Genomic DNA, 23,705 nt, shown 5'->3' with positions numbered 1-23,705 from the left:
ATCACTAAACTTGTTCGGCACCTTACCTAATAGTTGCTAGCAAACTGCGCTCCAATTACTAACGCCTATTTCCCCCATAACAACTGTCCATCCATCGGTAAATTGAGTTGTAAAGCTACATCCTCGAGTGTAATTGTACATTCACCATACGGAAGATGAAATGTGTGTGTTCCGGGTCTCCATCTTTCCACCAAAGCGTTGATAAGTACGGGATCCAATTTAGTGTCCCCGAGCATATGAGACACGTGCAAGAGTTTCACCTCTAGGAAGTTGTAACACCCCTAACTCGACCTGATCATTGGGTTTGAGCTATAGGATGTTATATTCGTTACTAGAGCAACTACAATCAGGTTCACAATAAAATAACCATTTTCACATGCATTCGACATCAATCATTATTAAATTACAATAATACCTTATTTTTGGGTCTTATTCGAGCTTATAAAATTTTATTTGTCAAACCGAGCACGAAATAGGACCAAATTGCAAAGTTTTAGAAATTTAGGGCCAATGTCGTGACATCATCTTCCCTACATCATGACATCTCCAAACAGATTGTCACGTCGTGGCCTTAGGTCATTTGATGTCACGACATGACTCACTATTGGCTGATGTTGCGACAAGGTGAATTGGTTGCCAGGACGAGATCCCTGTTTTTGGCAAAAATGTACAATTTGGTACCTATTACAAAGTTTCCAACCTAACCCATAAATTTATACACCAATTACTAACTTCACTTAAATTAAAACACTCCAAGAACATATCAATCAAGTTCAAATAACCATATTTAACTTCTTAACTTTCATTACCTATTCTACTATTAGATTTAACTTTCCATTGTCATGGCATACATATGAACCAAATTATCCAAATACAAAGTCTTTACCTATATTAAACCATCTTGAAACATGCCAATTTAAATGTCATACTTATTCCAAGCACATCAATCAAAATGTACCAATTCAACTAGGCATAAAAAATGCCAATTCATGCATTTCTAAATCACCACCAAGACCAACATCCAAATCACCACAAACCAAGTTCAATACCATTTTCGTATGGCATTCATATAGTTATAAATTATCACATCATCAAGCATGAAATGCATATATATTCATCTCTATATATGAATTCAAAACACCAAAACATTACAAGTTACCAAACTCATCAAAACATTCTATACATGAATGTACATGCCAAAATACTTTTATACATGCCATAATCCCTAACTTGAAATGACCAAAAAGCTATAGATTCCAGGATAGGATAGTGTGAGCTTTGCATTGATCCAGCTTGACGTGTTCCACAATTTGACAATCTACATGGAAAAGGGAAAACAAACTAAGTAAACATATAAAATACTTAGTGAGCTCATATGGAAACTAAAGCTTACCTTGATCATTAAAGTAAAAAAATATTCTATTTGGCTACCAAATTAACTTTCCTTGGCACATGAAAACATATTTATACAGGCAACATCACCACAAATTGAATACGTTAGTTATGTTCTTTAATATAAATACTTTCAACATTTAAAACATAATCATATAGCAATCTATATGTCAAGTATCATCAATACCATTTCATTTTCAATTCATGATTTAAATTTCATTTCCAATCAAATGAACATCGCCTGATGGAGCTGTAGTAAAATAGACTAAGATACACAGGAATATAATGCTCACACAAGTTTACAGTATTTCAGGGTTGCTCACACAAGTTGATATTTTAAGGGAATTGTTCACACAAGCTAACATCATATCGAGGTTACTCGTATGGGCTAAACCAATGATACAAATAACCTTAGAATTTAAAACAAATGTTGTAACACATGTCACCCGGCCTGGTTGCTGGACTCGAGTAACAAGACGTTACAACAAACATCAAATCTTACAAACATGCTCACACAGCTTCAATTATGAATAACAGCTACTAAGTTTAAGCATTTATAGAAGTGTTCATGTCTAATTTAGACAATACGATATTAGAAACAGTTTAATATATAATTAAGGCTCATTTATTAAAATTCTAAAGAAATCAGCATAGGTATCGATACAAAATTGCAAGTATCGATATTTAGTAAATTAGGTGTCAATACTAATAAGAAAATCAATACCAAATTAGCATTCTACCAAATTTTGATTCAAAACATTTTACCCAATACTTAGGCATGGGTATCAATATTTCTTCCATGAGTATCGATACTCGTGAATGGGTATAATTGAGCTATTATTTTTCCTACACATACGTTCCAACATCGAGGTATCGATATTTATGCCTCGAGTATCGATACCTCTGTACAAATAAGCAAAAACACAACAAAACAGGGAAACATTCATGCACAAACATTATTCCTTTCGAACATGCATTATCAAACACAATATCAGTCATCAAATTATTCATAAACATAATCCCAAGCAATACCAATACTTCAAAAGTCCAAAATCATAATAAACCAATAAAAAATTATGATGAAAACCAACCAAAACTCTAACCACATTTGTCATTATTCAAAATACCCAAAATTTATAACACTACATACTCAAATGTTTATTCCCTAACTTGGATCACTTCCTTGGTCACACCGCTCACACTGACAATGCTAACTATCTACAAGAATTTAGTGATGAGTGTGTGAGCTTAAACAAGCTCAGTCAATGTATCGAAAATTACCACAAGCATGCATATCAACACCGGTTAAATCAAGGTCATTCTCAAGCACATACATAATAAAAAATTTACCATGTTCATGCATCATTAACTCAAGTAATTAGCTTTCATTTTTCATGAATTTACATATATCATAATTTATGTAAAAATCATTTATGATAATTTGGTAACTTGAGACTTTGAAGCATAAGAGTGAGCTCTATCACCATACATTGGATACACGAATCTCCATCACACCAATAATTCAAAGAGTCCAACATATCCCATAAGTGTAGCATCAAGCTAACATTCTTCAACACACCAACATGTCCCAATGAATGGAGCATATCTCACATTTCCTTATCTCTCAAAATTGTTCCAAGCCTCAATACCCCAAATCACAACACAATGGTGAGTACTCACAAATCCTATGGCATGCCAACTACATCCAACAATCTCAAGATATCACAAAGCCAAAATATCCACTAATACACACATTTTTACTTACCATTTCAATTCACATTTTTACTGTTCTTAATCATTATATCATGCTTACCATACTTCCTATTTATGCACTCACAAGTGTTAACATAAAGTTCTATAAGCTATAGCCACTTTAAGTAACATATATAAGCATAAGCTAGAAATTTCACATCACATGCTCACAATCACACATTATTTGCTGCACTAATACATCATGATACTCATTTCAGATTACACAGTCACAATTTTGCAAAATGAAAAAAAGAGAGTAAGAAAGCTTACACTCGGAACTTAGGATAGATGTTTAAGCTAACCTAAGCTCCCATTTAACACAATGAATCGTGCATACTAGTAGTGACTCCAAAACACTCACAAATTGCGTTTTCGCTTATTAGCCGAAAGTTCAAACTAGTTTTTCCTTGCCTTTCGCCTTGCTTGAAGAGAGCTCCAACGATTCTGAATCTTCAGAAATGTTAACCACACAACATACACAAACAATTAAAAGCCAATAACACATCTCAAATCAAACAAAAATGCAGGTTTAAACTAGCTCCTCTTGGAACCGAAATTTTCGACTAGTATAGTAGTAACTCAAATTTCTTAACTTGAACTAATTCCCTTTGCTTAAAATCAATTCTAATAATCTGACGACTCACTTAAGAACAATTCTCAACCTTTAAAACACCCAGAACTTCTCAGATTTATGGTTCTGGAAAATTTTGACTTTCATGGCTACTTTTAGTGAAAAATCAATATAATCTTAAAATTCTTTAACAAAAGTTTAAAAAAATTCTAATCTCACCTAATCAAGTTGAAAAATACGTAGAAATAATAGTTTTGTTTAAAAAATCTAAATTTTGTCATTAATGACCCTAATTTTAACTAACACACAAAATCTATGATTCAACAGATTAAAACTTGATTTGAAAGGCTAGACTACATTAAAAAATATTAGAAAAGCAAAACCTTACCCCGATTGAGGAAAACAACGAACAGTTGATTGAATTTCGAGAAAACTTACTTGGAAAAAACCAATGAAATTATGATGTTCTCTTTTGAATTCAAAGGAGGTTTAATGTTTGGAAGATGAAAAAAATCAAAATCATAAAAGAAATGGGGACAAAAAATAGTGAATGGTATTTGGGGATTTCAATTGACGGCAAAAAGTGATGGGAGAAAGGGAGTCGTGCGTCTACTGTAGGGTGCAAGGGGAAAATAGGTTGATTTTAAAACTTTGGTATTATTGCTTTTAAGCTACTTTCAAAATTAAACCCCTTTACAAATCAGCCTTCCTTTAAAAATTGAAAGCCTTTTCTCATTTCTTTCATAAATTGATATTATTTTCAAAAGTCATTTAACGAAAATATTTTCAGGTTACCACATTCTAAATTTTCGAACCCAAATTCAGGCCATAAATTTCAAAATTAACCTCGAAACTTCTAGGCCAAATTTTGTGATGTGACAAATGCTAGATCACGTAATAACATGTAAATCCCTGATTAATCGTACGTATAACCCTAATGGCATGCCATACATATCCTAACCTTTTACTAAGTTCACTCGAGCATCATTTCTGTGTAATTGACATTATGAATTCCTGTACACAATTTCATTTCTCCTTATGAGGCATACATTCAATCAAAAATCACATTTACATCCAGTACTATTTCCATATAACCAATATTTACATGAATTTACAATTCAGTTTGTTTCAAGCTATAAGTGTCAAATTCATTAATTTTACTTAATTCATATATATAGATATACAAGCATAAATTCAATATCATTCATGTATAAAGTAAAAATTAATTGGTATGTTCCATGTGAACTTACCTGGTCAAAGCAGCAAACAACCGAATCTTCAAGGACTAATTGATAATTTTGGCTTTTTCTCAATTATCACCAGTTTGATTCAATTATTAATCTATATATACAATAATTCCATTCAATCCATCAATACCAAACATTTATACACTATTCCATGTCATGAATGAATCTAAATAATTTCATTTTTGATACACCTAAAGTTTCACGTTGTATTCAATTTAGTCCCTGAAACCGAAATAGCCATAACTTTCAATTTGAGCCTTTTTTTGAAAACCAATTTTAATCACATCCCTTAAGGACTCCCTACTATCTATCATTACAGAAATTTCACATTAATTTCAAAATTTATTCACTTTAGTCCCTATGAAAAAACTAACAATTAAACATTATAATTTTGTCCTTTTCACATCTAAGCTTAAAATCTAGCAATTTAACACCAATTTCTCCAAGAAATTATCACTGTCAACTTTCAAAAACTTTAATAATTTTGCAAATTAGTACATGGGCTAACTAAATCAAGCTCCCATGACCTCGAAAATATAAAAATTACAAGAAAAATACCTAAAATTACTTACCAAATAGTGATTGAATGCTTGACACTTAAAAATGGAATTTTCTTTCTTGAACATACAAATGAAGAAGAATAGTGGAGAAGATGAATGAAAATTCAGTAACTTAAGCCTTTTAGACCTTAATTAATCCTTAATCACTTAATTAAACTTTAATTAATTAAACCTTAATCACAATTAACCAAAAGTGGAAGTTAACATCCTCCTCCTCTATTGATGTAACAAAATAGTTTTTTTTTTAACATTTTGAATCTTTAGCTAATTAAAAATCTATAGCGATTGGATTTTTACAATTTAGTCCTTGTACCCTAATTAAGAAATTAATTGACAAAATTACCGAGCCAAAGTCTAATATGCTTTTATAGAAACTCTATAAAAATTCATATTTGATATTTAAGGACCCGGTTTACAGAAATGAGGTTTTGAAACCACCTTTTACGACATCACTAAAAATTGGGCTATTACACAAGTGTTGTTCAATACCACGCGGTGCCTTCGTAGTTAAATTGTGTATGTACGTCTCTAAAGTTCGATCTTCGGCTTGATTATATAAACATAAAAAATGATAAAATTAATAATGTTAACAACGAATTTAATTAAAATTAAAAAATTTAATAATTTTTTCTTACTATTTGTAATTAGGCACTGGTAATGTGTTTGTCATCCAAATGAATAAGCAGAATTTTCATTATAAAAATAAAATAAAATCAAAGAAATTACAAAATATAAAATTAAAACAACAAGATTTTGAGAGACATTGAATGAAAAAATGAGAACTAAATAGTCGAGAGAATTGAGAAAATAAATGAAATGAGAGAATTGGATTTAGATGCAAAAAAGAAGATAACTTGAATTTATATAGCAAATAAATTAACCCTTTTTAGCCGTTTGAAAAAAAAATACCATTGAATTTTTTAATTGTTAAAAAAAAAAAAAGACCGGGAAACGAAAACGCCTACCTAAATATAAGAGGAAAAAAAGGGTCTATTTCCTCGTTAACTTTCAAAGTCAGCCTTTTTGGCTAATTAACCCGTACAATAAGTGCAATTCATATTCGAATAATTAATATATAAAATATTTTAAAATTAAATCTAATAAAATAACTTGCAACTTTTTAAAACGGGACAGAGTTAAGTACTCTACTTATAGTATTTTACTCGCTAGATAAAAAAAAAGACTTAAATAAAATTTACCAATACTTTTTTTAAAATTATTGTAAAAATTGAAGTTAATTGATATGGAAAGAATTATTTTATATATGTGGAAAGAAATTTAAAAGGATTTAATGGTTAGTTACGACAAATTAAGGTAAAATAAATAAATGAATGAATATATTCATATTAATGGTGTAAAAGCGGTGGGAAGTTAATGGAAGGCAGGGCCAAGCATTGAAAGCAGCACCTTTGACTTTCCCTTTTTTTTTTTTCAATCAAAAACTGGAGTTAATGGGTGAGGGACTCTCACTCTCAACAACTCTCTCACATGTATATATGTCAATGCTAGATTTTTATTTTCTCAGTCAAACCCATTTTTACTAACCTCTGTCTCTCTCAAACCATCCCCCTTCTTAGGGTTTCTCCCTTTCTCTTTATTTTTTAAGTTCATTTGTTTTTACTATTTACATTTCTTCATCAAGGAACCTTTTTTTATCTTTCTCTCCGTTCAAGTTTCGTTCTTGGAATTTCCAAACCTGAAAATCTTGGGAGTTTCAAGACACCTCGAAATCGAACCAAAGGATTGGCGTTTCGGCTTCAACTTGTGTGAGCTTCACTTTTATTGGTTTCCTCCAGCTTCAAAGTCTGCTCTTAGAAAGATTCCCACTTTAGTTTTTGACCTGCGTAAAATGTACGAACTCTTTTTCTTTTTCTTTTTGTCAAATATGAGCTACAAGTTTTCTTTAGAAAACTATTTTTGGTCCTTTTTAAGTTTTAGGATCTAGCTTTTTCGGGTGTGTTTGTTCAGTCTGAACAATATCTGGGTTTTGATTGAATGTTGTTAATTTTTGAAAATTGGCTAATTTTCTTCTTAAATTGAGCTAAACTGGTTTTGGTTGTGATTGTTTCCGGAAAGATTATGAAAATTGCTTTTCTTTATATATAAATTTCAATATTTGAGCTATTTATGAACTTCTTATCTGTTCTGTTATAGTAATATATACTTTAAAAAGAAATTTTGTATATGATGATTTTTGTTCTGTTTTTACACGTTCAGCTATTTGTAGGATTTGGATTAGTTTTATTTGTGTAAATGATTGAAACAATGTTGCTTTATGTGGAGTGTACTGTGTTTGGTTTGAATAATTGAATCTCGTGTGAATTTGGTTCCAAATTTGGTGAAAAAGAGTGATGCACTGAGCAATGGCGCTTAAGAGTACAGCTCCAAAGGCGGCTGAGATTGCCATAGGGTCCATTGGATGTGGATATGATATTGGAATGGATCTTCGGCTGAAGTACTGTAAAGGGAATTCAAAAGATTCATGTCTTATTGAGATTCATGAAGATGGACGGCATGAGATTGTTTTACCTGGTGGAGTTTCAATACCCAATGTGTCCAAGTCAATAAAATGTGATAAAGGAGAGCGCACGCGGTTCAGGTCTGATGTCCTCTCCTTCCAGCAGGTAATAGTGTATTGTTTGTTCAATGCTATCTGTATCCATATATGTATCACTAGTTCAATTGTTGTAGCATGAGTCAAATCCTGTGAAGGTATATGAGAATTGCTAGTCATGTGGTAAATTGGTTATGTTTTCATACTCTTTTGTCTGTCATGAGAGTGCTTTTTTTTTTTAATCATTTCTTTTGTTTTACTTTCTCCAGATGTCAGAGCAATTCAACCAAGAAATATCTTTGACTGGAAAAATACCTTCAGGCCTCTTTAATTCCATGTTTGAATTCTCTGGTTGTTGGCAAAAAGATGCTGCTAATACCAAGACACTTTCTTTTGATGGGGTTTTCATCACCCTCTACTCAGTTGCACTGGAGAAATCTCAAATTGTGCTACGAGATCATGTCAAGAAAGCAGTCCCATCTACATGGGAACCAGCAGCATTAGCAAGGTGAATTGCCATAAATAAGACCTTTGCATGTAGGGGGCCTTTTCTTCCTTATGCAATGAATTGGCTTCAGCCAATGTGTGTTTCTCGCTCCCTCTCTTTGAGTTCTGTCATCACTTGGAGAATAATTCGATGATCAACTTTCTTTTATTTCTTTTATTGATGGCTATGCATTTTCTGATTTCTATTGCCTGCTTTGTTTAATGTTATTTACTCTCTGATATATCGCATTTGAGTTTGATATGTATTTTTATGGCATCCCAGGTTTATTGACACTTATGGAACCCATATAATTGTTGGTGTGAAGATGGGTGGGAAGGATGTTATTTACATAAAACAGCAGCATTCATCTACTCTTCAACCTGCTGATATCCAGAAAAGATTGAAGGATATGGCTGATAAAAGGTTTTTAGATGCCAGTGGACATTATAACTTGGCGCCTGAGCAAGTCTTCCAGAGTGACAAGGTTTTCAATAGAACTGTTTTGATTTTTTTGTCTAATCTATTGCTGCATATCTAGATAAATCATGCTTCTTGTTGAGATGGAATGAAATCAATATTCTTTTAGAACAGTGTAAAATCTCCATGATTGGCCTAGCAAGCAGTGTGTTAATTGGAAGTTGCTGCAGATTGTTGCATATTGTTGCCAAAATTTGTGTTGAGAAGCACTGTTATCACTATGTCTTAACATACTAAAACGACAACCCAGTATCACATTAGTATTATATGATTGCTAGTGTGATACCAGCTAAATATTTGCCAGAGAAAACCAAAAGTCTGCTACTGTTTTGAATGTTTAGGTTTTACACCAGGCTTTGCCACAGTTTTATCAGGACAGTGTTATTTTCTAGGCCTTTCATCTAGGTTGGCAGTTTCTTTTTTTAATTTGATTGCTTTGGTACTCTATGCTTTGATTGCTTGCCTTTCAATACTAGCGATTATTTAATCTCTATGGAATAGAGAAATTATGGCTATTCTTCATACATCTAATCTGCTGCCTCCTTTGGTGGTAAAACCATATTTGTTTTAATTTATCTGTCAATCATCGTTATAGTAAACAGTTGGCATAATTTATGTGGTCCCCCCCCCAAGGGTATCTAATCTAATTATTTCTGTTTCAGTTTGAAATTAGGGAGCAGCGGCTAAGGTTTGCTAGTAACAGTCCATCAAGTTCATATGCACAGAAAGAGGTTTGTTTTCTTTCATACAGTGTCGTTTGCTTAATAGTTAAAGCTCCTTGATAAAGGTTTAAGTTTCATTCCTGATATAGATGTTAATAGTTACCTAAAAATTGCAGGACATTATAAGCATTTACAAAAGGAGAGGTGGAAGTGATAATAGAAACCTTTCTCATAATGACTGGTTACAGACGGTTCAGTCAGAGCCTGATGTAATCTCAATGTCCTTTATCCCTATTACTTCTCTATTGAATGGAGTTCCTGGTAGTGGATTTCTGAGCCATGCCATAAACCTATATTTGCGATGTAAGCAAGATCTATAGTTCGTTATGTCTACCTAATGCTTTTCTTATTTTCTTTTACTGCTTCAGGTTATTGTATCTCCTCTTCTCTCAACATGCCTCATACTTATTATTTTCTTATTTTCTTACTATTTTCTGAAAGAAGCATGCCTCATACTTCTGTTTTTTTTTTTTTTTAAATCTTATAATTTGTTATACTGAGACACTGTAAGTTCACTAATCAACTTATTATCTTGTAATATAAAGCAACCAATACAAGAGTTATGAGCTTATTTTGATTAAAGCCTTTGTTAAATTATCATAAGTTGTTAGTAAGTACCAGTTTTGTTATCATGATATCCTTAACTAGCGGTGCTTGAGTTGAGAGACATTTGGAACCAAATAATTGATAGGTATTTCTAGCATTTCATAAAGTTTGTCATGTAACAATGAGAATTTGTTGTGGGACCTCATTTTCATTCATTTTGCCTTACTGCTGCAAGTGATACTTATTTTATAGCGAACAGTCTACACATATTTCATCCGTAAGCTATTGCTCTTTCAGATAAACCACCAGTTGAAGAGCTCCACCAGTTTCTGGAATTTCAGCTTCCAAGACAGTGGGCCCCAGTTTTCAGTGAACTTCCTCTTGGTCCACAACGAAAGCAACAAAGCACTGCCTCTTTGCAATTCAGCTTCATGGGGCCCAAGCTTTTTGTGAATACTACTCCGGTAGAAAATCATCTAAATTTGAAATTTTTCTGGCTTTTGTTTGTGTGCATTGAGTATTTGACCGTGTAGGTTTATGCATGTATGTGTTTGAGTAGTTTTTATTAGCGCTACATAAACTTCAAAACATATTGATATGCTGGTGTTGGATTTATAGATGTTCACTAGAGTCTCTTCAGCATTTTAACTTTAAAAACTCTGTGCCCTAATGACTGTATGTTAAAAAGGAAATAGCATTTTGTAGCAAGATAAGATTTATCTATAGTTCCATCAAAGAAAATGCTCCTAGGGAACTAATATAAGTAGTACTTTATCTAAGACTTCGTCTTCTTTTGGTCTCCTGAAGAGTGCATAATTATACTTTGTCACTTAGTGTGGATATAAAGTTGGAAGCTGATATTAACACTTGGATCATTGAGCGCAAACCTATTTTGGGAGTCTTTGCTCTATAGCTAATTTTAAGTTATATAACTTAATGGCAGGTTGATGTGGGTAAGAGGCCTGTGACTGGCCTCCGTCTATATCTAGAAGGTAAAAGGAGCAATCGCTTGGCCATCCACTTGCAGCACCTTTCCTCCCTTCCAAAAATATTCCAACTTGTAGATGATCCAAAAGGGAACTTCTGCCAAGAGTCTCATGATCGTAAATACTATGAGAGAGTTTATTGGAAGAACTACTCTCACGTATGCACTGCTCCCATTGAATCTCAGGAGGAACTTTCAATTGTAACTGGAGCCCAGTTGCAGGTTGAGAATCATGGTTTTAAAAATATTCTCTTTTTACGGCTATGCTTCTCGACTGTCTTGGGAGCGATGTCTATTAAGCATCCAGAATGGGATGGATCACCTCGGTTGGCACCTAAGTCTGGACTCATATCCACACTAATTAGTCATCACTTCACAACAGTTCAGAAACCACCTCCAGGGCCAGCTGATTTGAATATAAACTCCGCTGTTTACCCTGGAGGCCCTCCCGTACCTGTTCAAGCTCCTAAGCTTTTGAAATTTGTTGATACAACAGAGATAACAAGAGGACCACAAGAGGTTCCTGGATATTGGGTTGTTTCTGGGGCAAGATTAGTCGTCAAGAAGGGAAGGATCTCTCTCCTGGTAAAGTATTCTTTACTGACTGCACTATTACCTGATGAAGATGACATTGATGAGCACTAGCGGATTTTCCCTTCCACTTATCACCTTGCTTTCTTTGCCCGCTATGTTAGTAAATATTAATAGAAAAAAGTTACTGAAGATGAGTATAGAGAATGGGTAGTGGGGAGTGGAAACATAACAAGTCATATTTACAGGGATAAACTTAATGGGGATGGGTGAATGGATGGGAGGTTAAAGAGCTTAGGAGATATAAATTCAAGTTGCATTTCTTGTAATGTAAATTTTATCATTGCTTGTTTCTAATATAAATTCTTCAAGTTTCATGCTCAATGATGATTATGATTTGCAAGGGATGGTTTTCTAATATAATAATCCTTTTGACACTATAGCTAATTAAATTGCAAGTAATTGATCTTGCTTATTTTGGGAGGTCTGGATTCTTTATCCGACTCAGTTGTCCAAAATTGAGATTAAAACATCAATACATGATATAAAATTATTGATGCAAGGATTGTTCAATTGAAACATAATACCAATGAAAACTTTCTAGCAAAAAGCTCTAAATTTGTAACAGAGGAATTTGCATTTTCCAAATAGGTCATCTGTGATATTTGACAGATTTGCCCCAAAAATGAGGGCGCTCGCAAACCAGCTTCAAGAGGTAATAATATTTCATTGGATAAATAGTATAGAAGAAAGGAGGGTTGGTTGCTGATAAATATAAATGCATCATACATGGATGATGTATGTTTATGGATATACAAAATTACGTTCATGGGGAGGCCAATAGATGCCTTCCCTTGGGCAAGGGAGGGGAGCAAGTTGAGCTATATAGGTAGGATGTTGTTCTCCTGGCATCACTACTGACAAATCAGTTGCATATGATGTCGATGCCTGCAATCACAACATTCATCAGACACCTGTTTCAAGATTGAATGAAAAATATAGAGCATGTTTTAGACATACAATATATGTTTTACTTTTATATCATTCTTCCATAACCAGACAGATATTATATACAAGGTGACCAGAATTTACAGGCCGCATTTCCTTAATGTGGTTCTCATCCTAGCTCTGAGAAATTGGCAAGCCATTCAGAGGGCCAAAGGGTTTTTAGCTTAGTGGACGATTATCTGTTTGAAGTTCCCTTGTTCTTAAAGGAATGCTGCCAAAAGAGCATGCAGACAATGCAAAACAAAAAGAGAAAGGAAACTGGGGTATGTAAAAGTACCATGAGAGTCATTGTAGTAAGACTCATATTGCATTTCCCCCTTTATTCAAAAAGTGGGCTAATTAACTTTTATATGTTGTTAAGAATTTGTCCATTTTTACTGTTAAAAACTAACATGATTGACAGAATAACCAAACAATTAAAATTAATGTATCTCATTTTGAGGTGAAAGCTATTGTATGGAGACGAATTTGCTCATGTTATGAGTAAAGCGAGCAAAATACAATCCGACTCCTAAGGACCATACGATAATTTTACCATGGGGTATATTACAACTTTACAGCCTGAAGAGATAAAAGCTTACTCTTTGTGGATTCCCGAGTTTTTCAGCTGCACCAGATCCTACAGCACCGTCTTGATTGGGGGAAGAAAAAGCAGGATTTGGCTGAAAAAGGTGTTCAAAGATGGCCATGATAACAAACATTGATATCAAGATCGCAGTAGCAACAAAGCCAAAAGAAATGGCATTCATGGATGTCCCCAAGTTTTTCAATGGAGTTTCCTTATCAACTACTGGTTGAGATGGAGTCGGATCTGAACTTGGGTATATGTTCCATGGCACTGACCTTCCAGTTCCAAACTCATTCATGGCTCGTTTTTGTAGGAACAAACAGTACTTGTGAAATAAAGCAGATTTAGTAGTAGTTGCAGGTTATTCTTCTCAGAAAATGCCCTTCCTCATTAATGACTCGAGATAGTCTCTGTAAAAGATTGACAAAGGTAATTATTAAGAATCCTTAATACACAGAAACTAACATAGTTCTGAATCCAAGAAATCATAGACGTATGATGGAAGACAGTGATTAGAATCCCAGTGGCGCATCATTACAAATGAAAATGAACTTATCAGTAGGTACTTACCAAGAGTGGAAAAACCAGCAGAGTTTTTTAATGAGATTCTTTAAACAAGTTAAAAAAACTTGGGTTTTGGTATTTGGAATTAAGAGCTGCAAACATCAACTTATCCTCCCCATCCTAAACACCTCTTAACACTGCCCTGGAAAAATAAGGCAGCCACAGCCACCATTTGTAAATGAAACAAAGTAGGGGCTGAGACCAGCTAGATTTATACCCAATTGCAAATGTAAAGACAAAGTTATATGATAATCCCAGCAGTACACTTTTTCTTGAATTTGAATGATGGTACATGATCCTGATGATGCCTAGCTTAATCAATACTATACCTTGTCCCAACAAGCAAACCTAAAGGAATAAAAAGCATTGGCCTTCTTGTCTGGAGACCCTTAAAAAAAGAATGGCCTATTGGTTTCCTTTTTTCAAACTTTGTCACTTTTTAGTTGCTGAATTTAGATGTTATGTTGGGAATTCTGAATTTATTTAAATCTGGGTCCTAATAGGATGATACCAAGCCATCATTTTTCAATATCTCCAATATAATTATAATTACTAACAGCAGTTTCTAAGGTAAGAAAAAAGAGTTCAAAGATTAATAATTGTTTCCACTAACTAAGATTTAACCAAGTTTTCACTGATTATAACTATCATTAAGAATTAGTACATAATATTTGAGGAGGTTACATGAGGTAGGCTGCAAAGATCTACTATGTATCATTTATGTCTGTCCAACATAATCATGGGAAAGATAGCCAAATCTACCATAATCTCCAATTAAACCAAATAAAGAAAAAGGTAAAGACTCATGCAAGGTTAAACTATCTGTTAATATGTCATATACAATTGATTATAGTATCAATTTTTCTAGAAAAGAAGAAGCTGCAAACACAAGAAGAACAAACAGGGTAGAAAGCACATGAAAAAGAAGAATAAGAATTGACTTGAAAGTTTAGGAAGAAAAGAGGTGATTGAGAGGGAGATGTAATGTTGGGATACCTTACAACCAAGCATATGCAGTGGCAGATATGTCATGATTCTAGAGTAGAAAGAAAATGGACCGTGGCTTAAAGCAAAGAGCTTGAAAAAAAAAAGGGGGAAGGGGTGATTTAGACCACAATTATTATTCCTCATATATATTTTCTTTTATAGTTTTTAAAGCAAAACCTGGTGAGGTGACTCTGAGAGGAACCCGTCGCTTTTGTCAGAAACACTAAAGCTAACAACTTACAAAATTACCTCAATTATTTTGTAAAAATGGAAGAATCTATTTTTATTTTTATTTTCTTCAACATACCAACATCGCTTTCTTATTGTTTCTTCCATGAAGCCTAGAATTCATATAACTAGAAAAAGAATGAAAAAGAAAGAAAGAAAAAAACTTGAAGCAATAATTACTTATAGCAGAAATAATGAGGACCCTTGAAAAAGAAACAGGTTCTTCTACCTAAGTAAGGACTCTTTGTCAAACAAGATAATCAAAATGTCTGAGAACGATGTGAAAGCTTATCTAAGGCCTAACCAAAAATAAGATAATTTCATAAAGTTTTTGGATTTAAAACAAGTTATAATCTTCTAGTATTATAGTTCATAGATAATGACATCCTCTATTGATAACAAAAGCTTGACAGAAACAAGATTTATTTATTTTTTACACTGAGGTTTTTAGTCGTCTAGGAGGAGAGTTATAGGGAGCAAATATTCATTCCAGAGTTCTAGAAAAGATAAAATAATAATAATAATAATAACACAAAGAAAGTAGCTTTATCCCTTTTTTTTAAGTTTTTATTAAACAAGTAAAATATATTTAAAATTGGAATATATCCTTATATATTTTATATTGCGATACCAATTATAATTATACATATAAAAAAGCTAATTTCATAATCAGGCGTAAACACACATTTGTGAAAGATCACTGTTTCCCATTCCCATATAAGACAAGAGGACCCCTTTGAAAAGGAAAGCACACTGAAGTATGTCTTGGAAAAACCAAAGCTGTTATTTATCTCCGTCAATTCTTTTTATTTTCATAACCAGGTCAGCCGACCTTTTTCCTTTTCCAACAATTTTACCAAGAAAATAAATAAATAAATACATTAAATGGAAAAGAGCAAAGATTTTACATGTGATTTTCAAGTTTCCAACAACATACAACTTCGTCCATCCATCAAACCAATTGAATCCGATCCAAAATCCATCGAAAGAACGGCAAAAATCATTTGATATGAGAATTAATACAAACTAATCAAATTCTATGTACTTTTTAATAACTTATGTGATTTAAACCAAATGCACCAAAAACCCAATTTGACCATTCCAAAAACAGTGGTTATAAGCGGTCCTATATGCAGAGCAGTGAGCTTGAAAGTCGAAAGCTGTACTAAACTACAGTGTTTAGTGGGTCCCAACTAAAAAGAAATTGAAAGTTGTAGTCAACCATAAAAAGAAAAAGTGTGAACATTAACATTGTACCAGAAATAGAAGGCAAATAAATGTGAACTTGTAGATTAGCCCTTCATAACTTGAAAATATAATATTAAGTCCCTCGTCATGCCTTGAGCTTCCCATAGAATTTGGCCTTCTCCTGTGTTGTTTGGAAGCGACCATGCCCAAACTTGGATGATGTATCAATGAACTTAAGCTTGATCTCCTCAAGAGCGACCCTTGAAGTTTGATTCACCCGGGATTGCCTCAAAAGTCACTACCCGTTTCTTTGGCCCAACACCCCCCCCCCCTCCTTTGATCACCAAATAATCCTCTTTCACCACACCATAATGGGGGAATCCACCCATTGGGGTAATCTCCTTCTCTGTCCTGAAATTAGCAGAAGACGGAAGCAATTAATAATTCCCTGTGGCAATCATAATCCTACAAAATAAATAGCAAACTGAGTAGAGGACACTTGGCTAACCTGTCATAGTCAGTCATGGCAGCATGCGACTCATGTCCAGCCTTTCCAAGCTTGTATACTTTCTTATTCATCTCTGTACGGTGATGGTAGCCATTTTGCCCAGCCCTGGCAACCGTAAAAGAAACCCTGGCTGGATGCCATGCACCAATTCAGGCAACCTTGCGAAGACCACGATGGGTCTTGCGTGGGAGATGGGTGCCGCCCCATCTGGTCACCACACCTTCAAACCCTTTACCCTTGGTCACCCCAGTGATATCGATCATCTCATCTTTCTGGAACACAGCATCAACTGGAATACGTTTCTCAAAGAAACCGTAAGCAAAGTCAACTTTCTGAGCAATAGTTCCACCATTTACTTGAATCTCCATTAAATGGGCCTTCTTCTGCTTCAAGCCCTTCATCTTTCTTATCTACATAAATATGCAATAAAGGACATCAAAGAAATAGGAAAAAAAGAAAAACATAGCAGTTAAAGCATTCAATCATCCAGAATTGGAAGGACTAAAACATAACTACAAAATATAGAACTGCTTGAGGGGGAGATACCTGAGTGTGGGCCAAAACACGAATTACAGTGCAATATTTTTTCAATTTTTCCAGCTGCAATTGAATGTCATTTTTACCATCTTCAGTTTCAAGCTTCTTTGAGTACTTGGTAAAAGCCTTCTTCTTAGACTTGCACCAGTGCTTATAGAACCTTCGTTTCACCTCTTCACTCAGATGCTGAGCCCACACAGAGCCCAAAGTACGAAGACCACGAGGTGTTTTGACATATCCCACAACTCCAACAACCACCATGGGTGGTGTCTCAATGATAGTAACTGCTTCACATGTCTCCTTCTTGTGAAGTTCTGGAAGAAAAGAACATATAAATACATTATGCTATCCACCTAACCATGGAGGAAAGTAAACAATGCAAGAAAGCACATAAAAGGCACATGGTTTTATTTCATATAGCAGCAGATAAGCAACAGACAATCTAGTATTCCAAAATTTACAGATGAGTCAGAAGAGAAAAAATTACTTGAACCAGGCTTTTCAACCTCCCTCACTATATGGGTCATTCCAGCTTTATATCCCAAGAACGCAGTTAATCTGCATGGCTTAGTAGGATCATCCTTTGGGAATGCCTTCACTGAACAACCGTGAAAGAAGAAAGAAAAATCAGAAGATTTTATAATAAAAAAAAAAAACATTCATAGAGGGAATTAAAGATATATCCTGAACAAGCTAAAAATCTTAACTTAATAATAAGGGAGCGTGCTAGCGATTACAACTTCAGGGATTATATCAAATCTAAAAGGCAAATTACTAAACTAGAAAAGATTATACTTGGTCACAGCTAATTCTGCATCAGTATGATTGGTTAAGATGCAATAAGCCATTCAAATAATAGAATAATCTAACATATTTACTAAACAAACATAGCAGAATCCAACTATAAACAATTGAAGGGAAAATAGGAGAAACCTTTTCCTCTATGGCGGGAGGCTCTTTTCCTTGGGAGAAATCCCAAAGAGCCATGCCTTGGATGCTCAAATTTGCGATGAGATATTTTTCTTCAATATTAAGTATCCTGCAAATTCCAATCAACTCAATTCCATTATTAACCTAAGCTTAAGTATAATGCCAACAGATTCAAGCCGCCAATTAGAGTATTAAACCAAGGGAAAATAATTGGAATGTATAAAACAAATCAAACAAAATAAAGGAAATATCTGCTGAATGATAAATATTACAACAATTATAAACTGGCACATGCTCAATTGATATTTCTTTGATAAATGAAATTATTACTTGACTCCCAAATCCTCATCTCTTATGTTCAGATAAGAAACTTGTGTGCACAAGATTCATAAAATCATACAAGCAAAACATCAACCAAATCCCTAAATTGAGCACTGAAGATTTCATTAATAAATTAAATTATAACTCGACTCCCAAATTCTCATCTCTTTTTTCAGATAACAAACTTGCGTCCAAATATTCATAAAATCATTCAAGCAAAACATAAAAATTGGGCATTGAGGATTTCAATCAGGGCAGAATAACTCAAAGCATCATAAGATAAGAAAAAGAGAAACAACTAAAAAACAATTCAAGTTAATAACATAAGCAGTATAAGATAAAAATTAAATCTGTTAAGTAGAGCAGTAGACCATTCGATCAAGTAAAATAAGCCTTATTTCAGCCAAAGCAGAATCATAAAGAGCAAACCTGAAATTCTGAATGACAGAATCAAAGTAAGAACCCTAGAACTTTCTTCTAAAAACATCAACTAGATAAATGTAAATGAAAAACAGTCCAAAAAGAAGTTAACCCTAGTTGTAGAAACATATGTATAATAGCAGATCTAGCGAAGTGAAAGAAATGGACCCCAAGACCAAAGGCCTATGGCATGAACTGTAAGCATGCCAATTCTCGGGCTCTTTTGGTATATCTTTCCAAAACCCCCTTAGGGTTCTGGCGAGAAGCGCCCTTTTCGAGACTCAGCCTTGATTTTCCCAACAATGTCTTTTCATGGGGAAATCCATCTCAATCATCGCCAGAAACTGAAGTTTAATCAATATGTTTCAGTTTCATACACCAAGAGCATCCACCAAAAAACTAAAGAAAAATTCAAAATTATATTTTTAAAAAAACCTTATATATGGAAATCGAAATGACAATCTGAACGCTAATACCCCGATATCTGAAAGAAAAGATTGGAAAAAGAAAGGGTAAAGTATAAAAATAATCACTTTTATTAACTTTATATTACATTTTAATTATTTTACCATTAAAATTTATTATCTTCTTAACAACAATTTTATTTATCAGTCTAAATTAATTTTAAATATCAACTTGAATGTTTAATTGTTTAGACCCTTATAATATAATACAAACTGTCCAGTAATGAAAAATGGGCTCCGTTAATAATCTTTTTTAGTTCAAGAACTGAAAAATGGTCCTTTTGTTCTACAATCCATCATGGCCATAATACAAACTGTCCAGTAATGAAAAATGGGCTCCGTTAATAATCTTTTTTAGTTCAAGAACTGAAAAATGGTCCTTTTGTTCTACAATCCATCATGGCCACCAAGGGTTTTAAATCGAAGCAAGTCATGGGCCCTAGAAAATATTTATTTAATTGGATGTTTAACTTGAGCCTATATGACATGACCGATCAATAGAAATACTCTAACATTTCACTTTTGTCATATATTTCATACATCACACTAGATAGATATCATATTTATTGAATATGATTCACTTTCAGGATGTCTTTGTGGTGAAATAGTAGACACACGAGACTCAAAATCTTATGTTAAAGGGCGTGAAGGTTCGATTACAAAATATAGGGACTAATAACATAATTTAACCTAGTCTAATTTATATGGTACCTAGATATTTATGAATATAAACATATTTAAGGTGTAAAAAATGCCTAAACTCTTTAGGAATAAAAGGGTATACTACTTAAGTGGTACCCAAGTATTAGAGTGTTTCTATTTTGGTCAATAAATTAATTTAATTATCTATAGTAATGCACTTCTTATTTTCGATGGCTACTTAATTTAATTTCCACTTTGGACTCAATTATTTAATTAACTCATCCAATTAAACAATAATTCAAATAAATTAAATTAATTCTAAGTCGTCCCTTACCTTATCGAGAAATGCAATTACTGTGGATAGTAACTCATGCAACCTATTTCTCTCCGTTTGAGTTGTCTATTAGTTCTACGTTCATATATACAATATGTTTAGAGTTATAATAAGTTAGTGGAGGAACTGATTAAATATATATAATTAGGATTAAAATAACTTGTATTTAACTTTGGACTCTTTGTTTATTAATTACAAGGTTATTTAATAATGAAGTTAAACCACTAAAAGTACTATAATTGAACTTCCCAAAATATTCCATCACGAAAGCTACTTATATTATTAAGCTTTAGTCTAGTAACCTTGTCATATGTGTTACCCTCATAGGATATCCATAATTCTTAAAGACTAAATCTGTTCACCTGATTTGATCTCTTTTATCTACCTAACTTGATCTCTTTTATATAATGGTCACCACTATGATGGAAATGATCATTACTTATACCAGTGATTATTAAATCATTTGTTCCAATCAAATGGTTAGCTCAAATAATCAAAACCGAAATTACCAAGAGAGGAGTGAATTGACTTTTTAAAATTTTGTGGATGCTAGAGAATAAGGATAGAAAGATTGAACATAAGAATTTAGAGTGGTTTAGCCCCAGCTTCCTACTCCACTACCTTAGCTTTCCACTATTAAAGATTTTTTTCAAATCCACTAATTTGACAACCTTTGAGGATAATGTTTAACCTTACAAACTCCCTTAAGGTTTTTACCCAAACCTTACGACACAAACTCTTTCAAAGAGATACAAATAAGCAAACAAAGAAATAACCGTCGCAAGATCAGAATGTTTGCAAATTAAACTCAATTACAAAGAAGAACACTTGAATTGATAGAATAACAATGAAGCTCACAAGTGTATATAAGAAAAGTAAATTTTTAGCACAAAGGTTGATTGATCTTTAAGCTTGAATATTCTTTCTTGTTGTTGTTGTAGGACCTTTGGAGGCTGGTATTTGTACATTCTAATTCATTTCCAACCGTTGTGGTTGTTGACAAAATAAATAGAGCCATTGGGGATGAAAATACGAGATCATTAAATTCACCTGCAACAAAAGAAATCGATATTTTTTTCTATGAGTATCGATACTATTAGCATTTAACACCTGATTCAGTAACTGTTAAAGTTAGTTTACAGCAATACCAAAGATGTTTTATCCTGGTAAAAGGTATCGATACTTTTTGTGATTATTTGAAAAATCATCAAGTCAAAATACAAAAATAGTATTGATATAAAAAGATGGTATCAATAAAAATACAACAGGTATTGATATATTTTGAAAAATATTGATACTTTTTGCTTTTGTTCAATTTTTGTTTCAAATCAGTAAGCAGATTTGGTATCAATATAGAAAAGGGTATCAATAAAAATTGTATGGGTATCGATACTTTTTGAAAAAGATCGATACTTCTTGTAAGGAGCAGTGTTTCAATCGATTTAAAAATGTTTCAATCGAGTTAAAGAGTTTAAAACCGTTTTGGAACATTGTTCAAAATTTTCTAAGTGTTCAAAACATGTTATAAGATGTTTGGAAGTCTTGAAATGATTTTTATACTTTAAAATTTATAATTTCTTTGCTAAAAAACAAAATTTATTTAAAAATAATTTTGTTTGTTATATCAAAACAATTTATCAAATAAAGTCTGTTGAAACCATTTTTATTTTGAAAAACGGGGTCGACTTTTAAAACGAAAATGGAGTCGCCACCAATATTTTTTCGAGGTGTGATCAGGCCACCTTGAGATTAATCATTTTAATAAAATATTTTGATTTATTAAAATAATAATTTTGGTCTACAAATTTTGAGAAAACGGGCTCGGGAGTCGGTTACGCACGAGGAAGGATTAGCACCCTCGTAACGCCCCAAAATTGGTACCTAATTGATTAATTAATGTCCTAATGTCGAAAATTTGAAAAGATTTTAAAAACCTAAATAAATCGAATTTGATGTTAAGACCTCCTTGTCCCGAAGTAATAAAATGTTACATCCAGTAAGTTAGGTACGGCATTTTAACCCTCGAAACTAAGCTTGTCTCATGCATTAAAGTTTTAAAAGGATATTCGGTTATTTGGATAAAAAAATTGAAACCCAGTAAGTTAGGGCACAATTTTTTCAAAGCTCCAAAGTATCAAATATTGCCTTATTTTTAAAATTTTTCTTTTTTTAAATTGGGGAAAATTGACGCAATATTAAAACGATGCGTAAAAACTTTGATAAAAAAAGGCAACATGAAAATACAAATAAACAATTTATAAAACACATAATGACAAATATTTAAATACTGGCATCAATAATCAAAGACCAATGAATTTAAAACAAAAAATAAAAAAAATATAAGGCAAAATAAAATGTAAACAAATTTAAAAATAATGAATTTGAAAATGAATAATAAGGGAAAAAGAAATTTGAAATCAACAATATACAAATCAATAAATAAATTATATATAAAAAAAGTAGGTAATATATGTATAAGTTTGGAATAAATAATATATAAAAAATGAAAATAGGTAATATATAAAGTAATAATATATAAATGAGTTTAAAAATAAATATTGTGTAATAAGGAATTTAGAACAAGTTATACACAAAACATCTTAAAAATAAATGGTATATAAAATAGATAGTATAAAAAAATTTGCGATTGATAATATATGGAAAAAAATTAAAGCAAATAATCAAACAATTTAAAATAGATGATTTATAACACGAGTTTTTAAAAAATAAACAACATGTGTGACATAATATTAAAAACAAATAAATTATATAATTAATGGAAGAAAATAAAAGAATGATAAGAATGGTTAAATGAACGAACAATATGTAAATAAGAAAGTTGATTGATAAATAGACGAATAAAAGTAAAAGAACAATTAATGATTAAACAATTAAATGGATAAATAAAAAAGGTTTAAAAAAACGCTTAAGTCAGCCTAACTCTCACAATATGAAGATTCAACGAAATTTCTCCACCAAAATCCAACTCAAATGAAAGCAACTTAAAAAGAAACGAAGATGAACGAAGAACAAAATAAGAACGCAAGAGATGGAGAAATTTGAGTGAATGCTCTTAATAATTATTATTGCTCCAAACTCAAGTGTTTTACAATGAAGGGAGAGGCGTCTATTTATAGTTGAGCCTCCCCAAATCTAACGGTACAGATCAATTACATCAACGA

At 32.7% G+C, this 23,705-nt stretch overlaps 2 protein-coding genes, 1 long non-coding RNA gene and 1 pseudogene across 7 annotated transcripts; 1 reads left to right on the top strand and 3 right to left on the bottom strand.

Moving 5' to 3' along the window:
* Nucleotides 1-1,070: 1,070 nt before the first annotated feature.
* Nucleotides 1,071-4,334, bottom strand: LOC107921381 (uncharacterized). The gene is made up of 3 exons (XR_001691046.2): nucleotides 4,154-4,334; nucleotides 3,506-3,594; nucleotides 1,071-1,318 (listed from the first exon to the last, which is right to left on the bottom strand). It is a non-coding gene; the product is annotated as an uncharacterized lncRNA (long non-coding RNA).
* Nucleotides 4,335-6,887: 2,553 nt separating this feature from the next.
* Nucleotides 6,888-12,208, top strand: LOC107922280 (MACPF domain-containing protein At4g24290). The gene is made up of 8 exons (XM_016852242.2): nucleotides 6,888-7,373; nucleotides 7,870-8,146; nucleotides 8,346-8,584; nucleotides 8,846-9,047; nucleotides 9,703-9,771; nucleotides 9,879-10,065; nucleotides 10,606-10,772; nucleotides 11,252-12,208. Exons 2-8 carry the CDS (start codon nucleotides 7,886-7,888, stop codon nucleotides 11,936-11,938), a joined length of 1,812 nt encoding a protein of 603 aa, XP_016707731.1. The 5' UTR covers nucleotides 6,888-7,373; nucleotides 7,870-7,885; the 3' UTR covers nucleotides 11,939-12,208.
* Nucleotides 12,209-12,535: 327 nt separating this feature from the next.
* On the bottom strand, nucleotides 12,536-15,432 carry LOC107922281 (uncharacterized). Of its 5 annotated transcripts, none has more exons than XM_016852244.2 (3): nucleotides 14,961-15,432; nucleotides 13,414-13,810; nucleotides 12,536-12,772 (listed from the first exon to the last, which is right to left on the bottom strand). In XM_016852244.2, the coding sequence occupies exons 2-3, from the start codon at nucleotides 13,696-13,698 to the stop codon at nucleotides 12,629-12,631; spliced, it is 429 nt and encodes a 142-aa protein (XP_016707733.1). In that variant the 5' UTR covers nucleotides 13,699-13,810; nucleotides 14,961-15,432; the 3' UTR covers nucleotides 12,536-12,628. The 5 variants fall into 5 exon arrangements, with proteins under 5 accessions (XP_016707733.1, XP_016707735.1, XP_016707734.1 ...); XM_016852246.2 differs by having other exon boundaries at nucleotides 15,409-15,429; XM_016852245.2 differs by having other exon boundaries at nucleotides 15,259-15,385.
* A 774-nt stretch (nucleotides 15,433-16,206) lies between these two features.
* On the bottom strand, nucleotides 16,207-19,512 carry LOC107922599 (60S ribosomal protein L3-like; annotated as a pseudogene).
* Nucleotides 19,513-23,705: the final 4,193 nt, after the last annotated feature.

The sequence above is a fragment of the Gossypium hirsutum genome, chromosome D01, assembly GCF_007990345.1.
Source record: "Gossypium hirsutum isolate 1008001.06 chromosome D01, Gossypium_hirsutum_v2.1, whole genome shotgun sequence".
Classification (NCBI taxonomy): domain Eukaryota; kingdom Viridiplantae; phylum Streptophyta; class Magnoliopsida; order Malvales; family Malvaceae; genus Gossypium; species Gossypium hirsutum.
The sequence above is the reverse complement of the archived record's forward strand: the minus strand, read 5'-3'. Positions and strand labels throughout refer to the sequence as shown.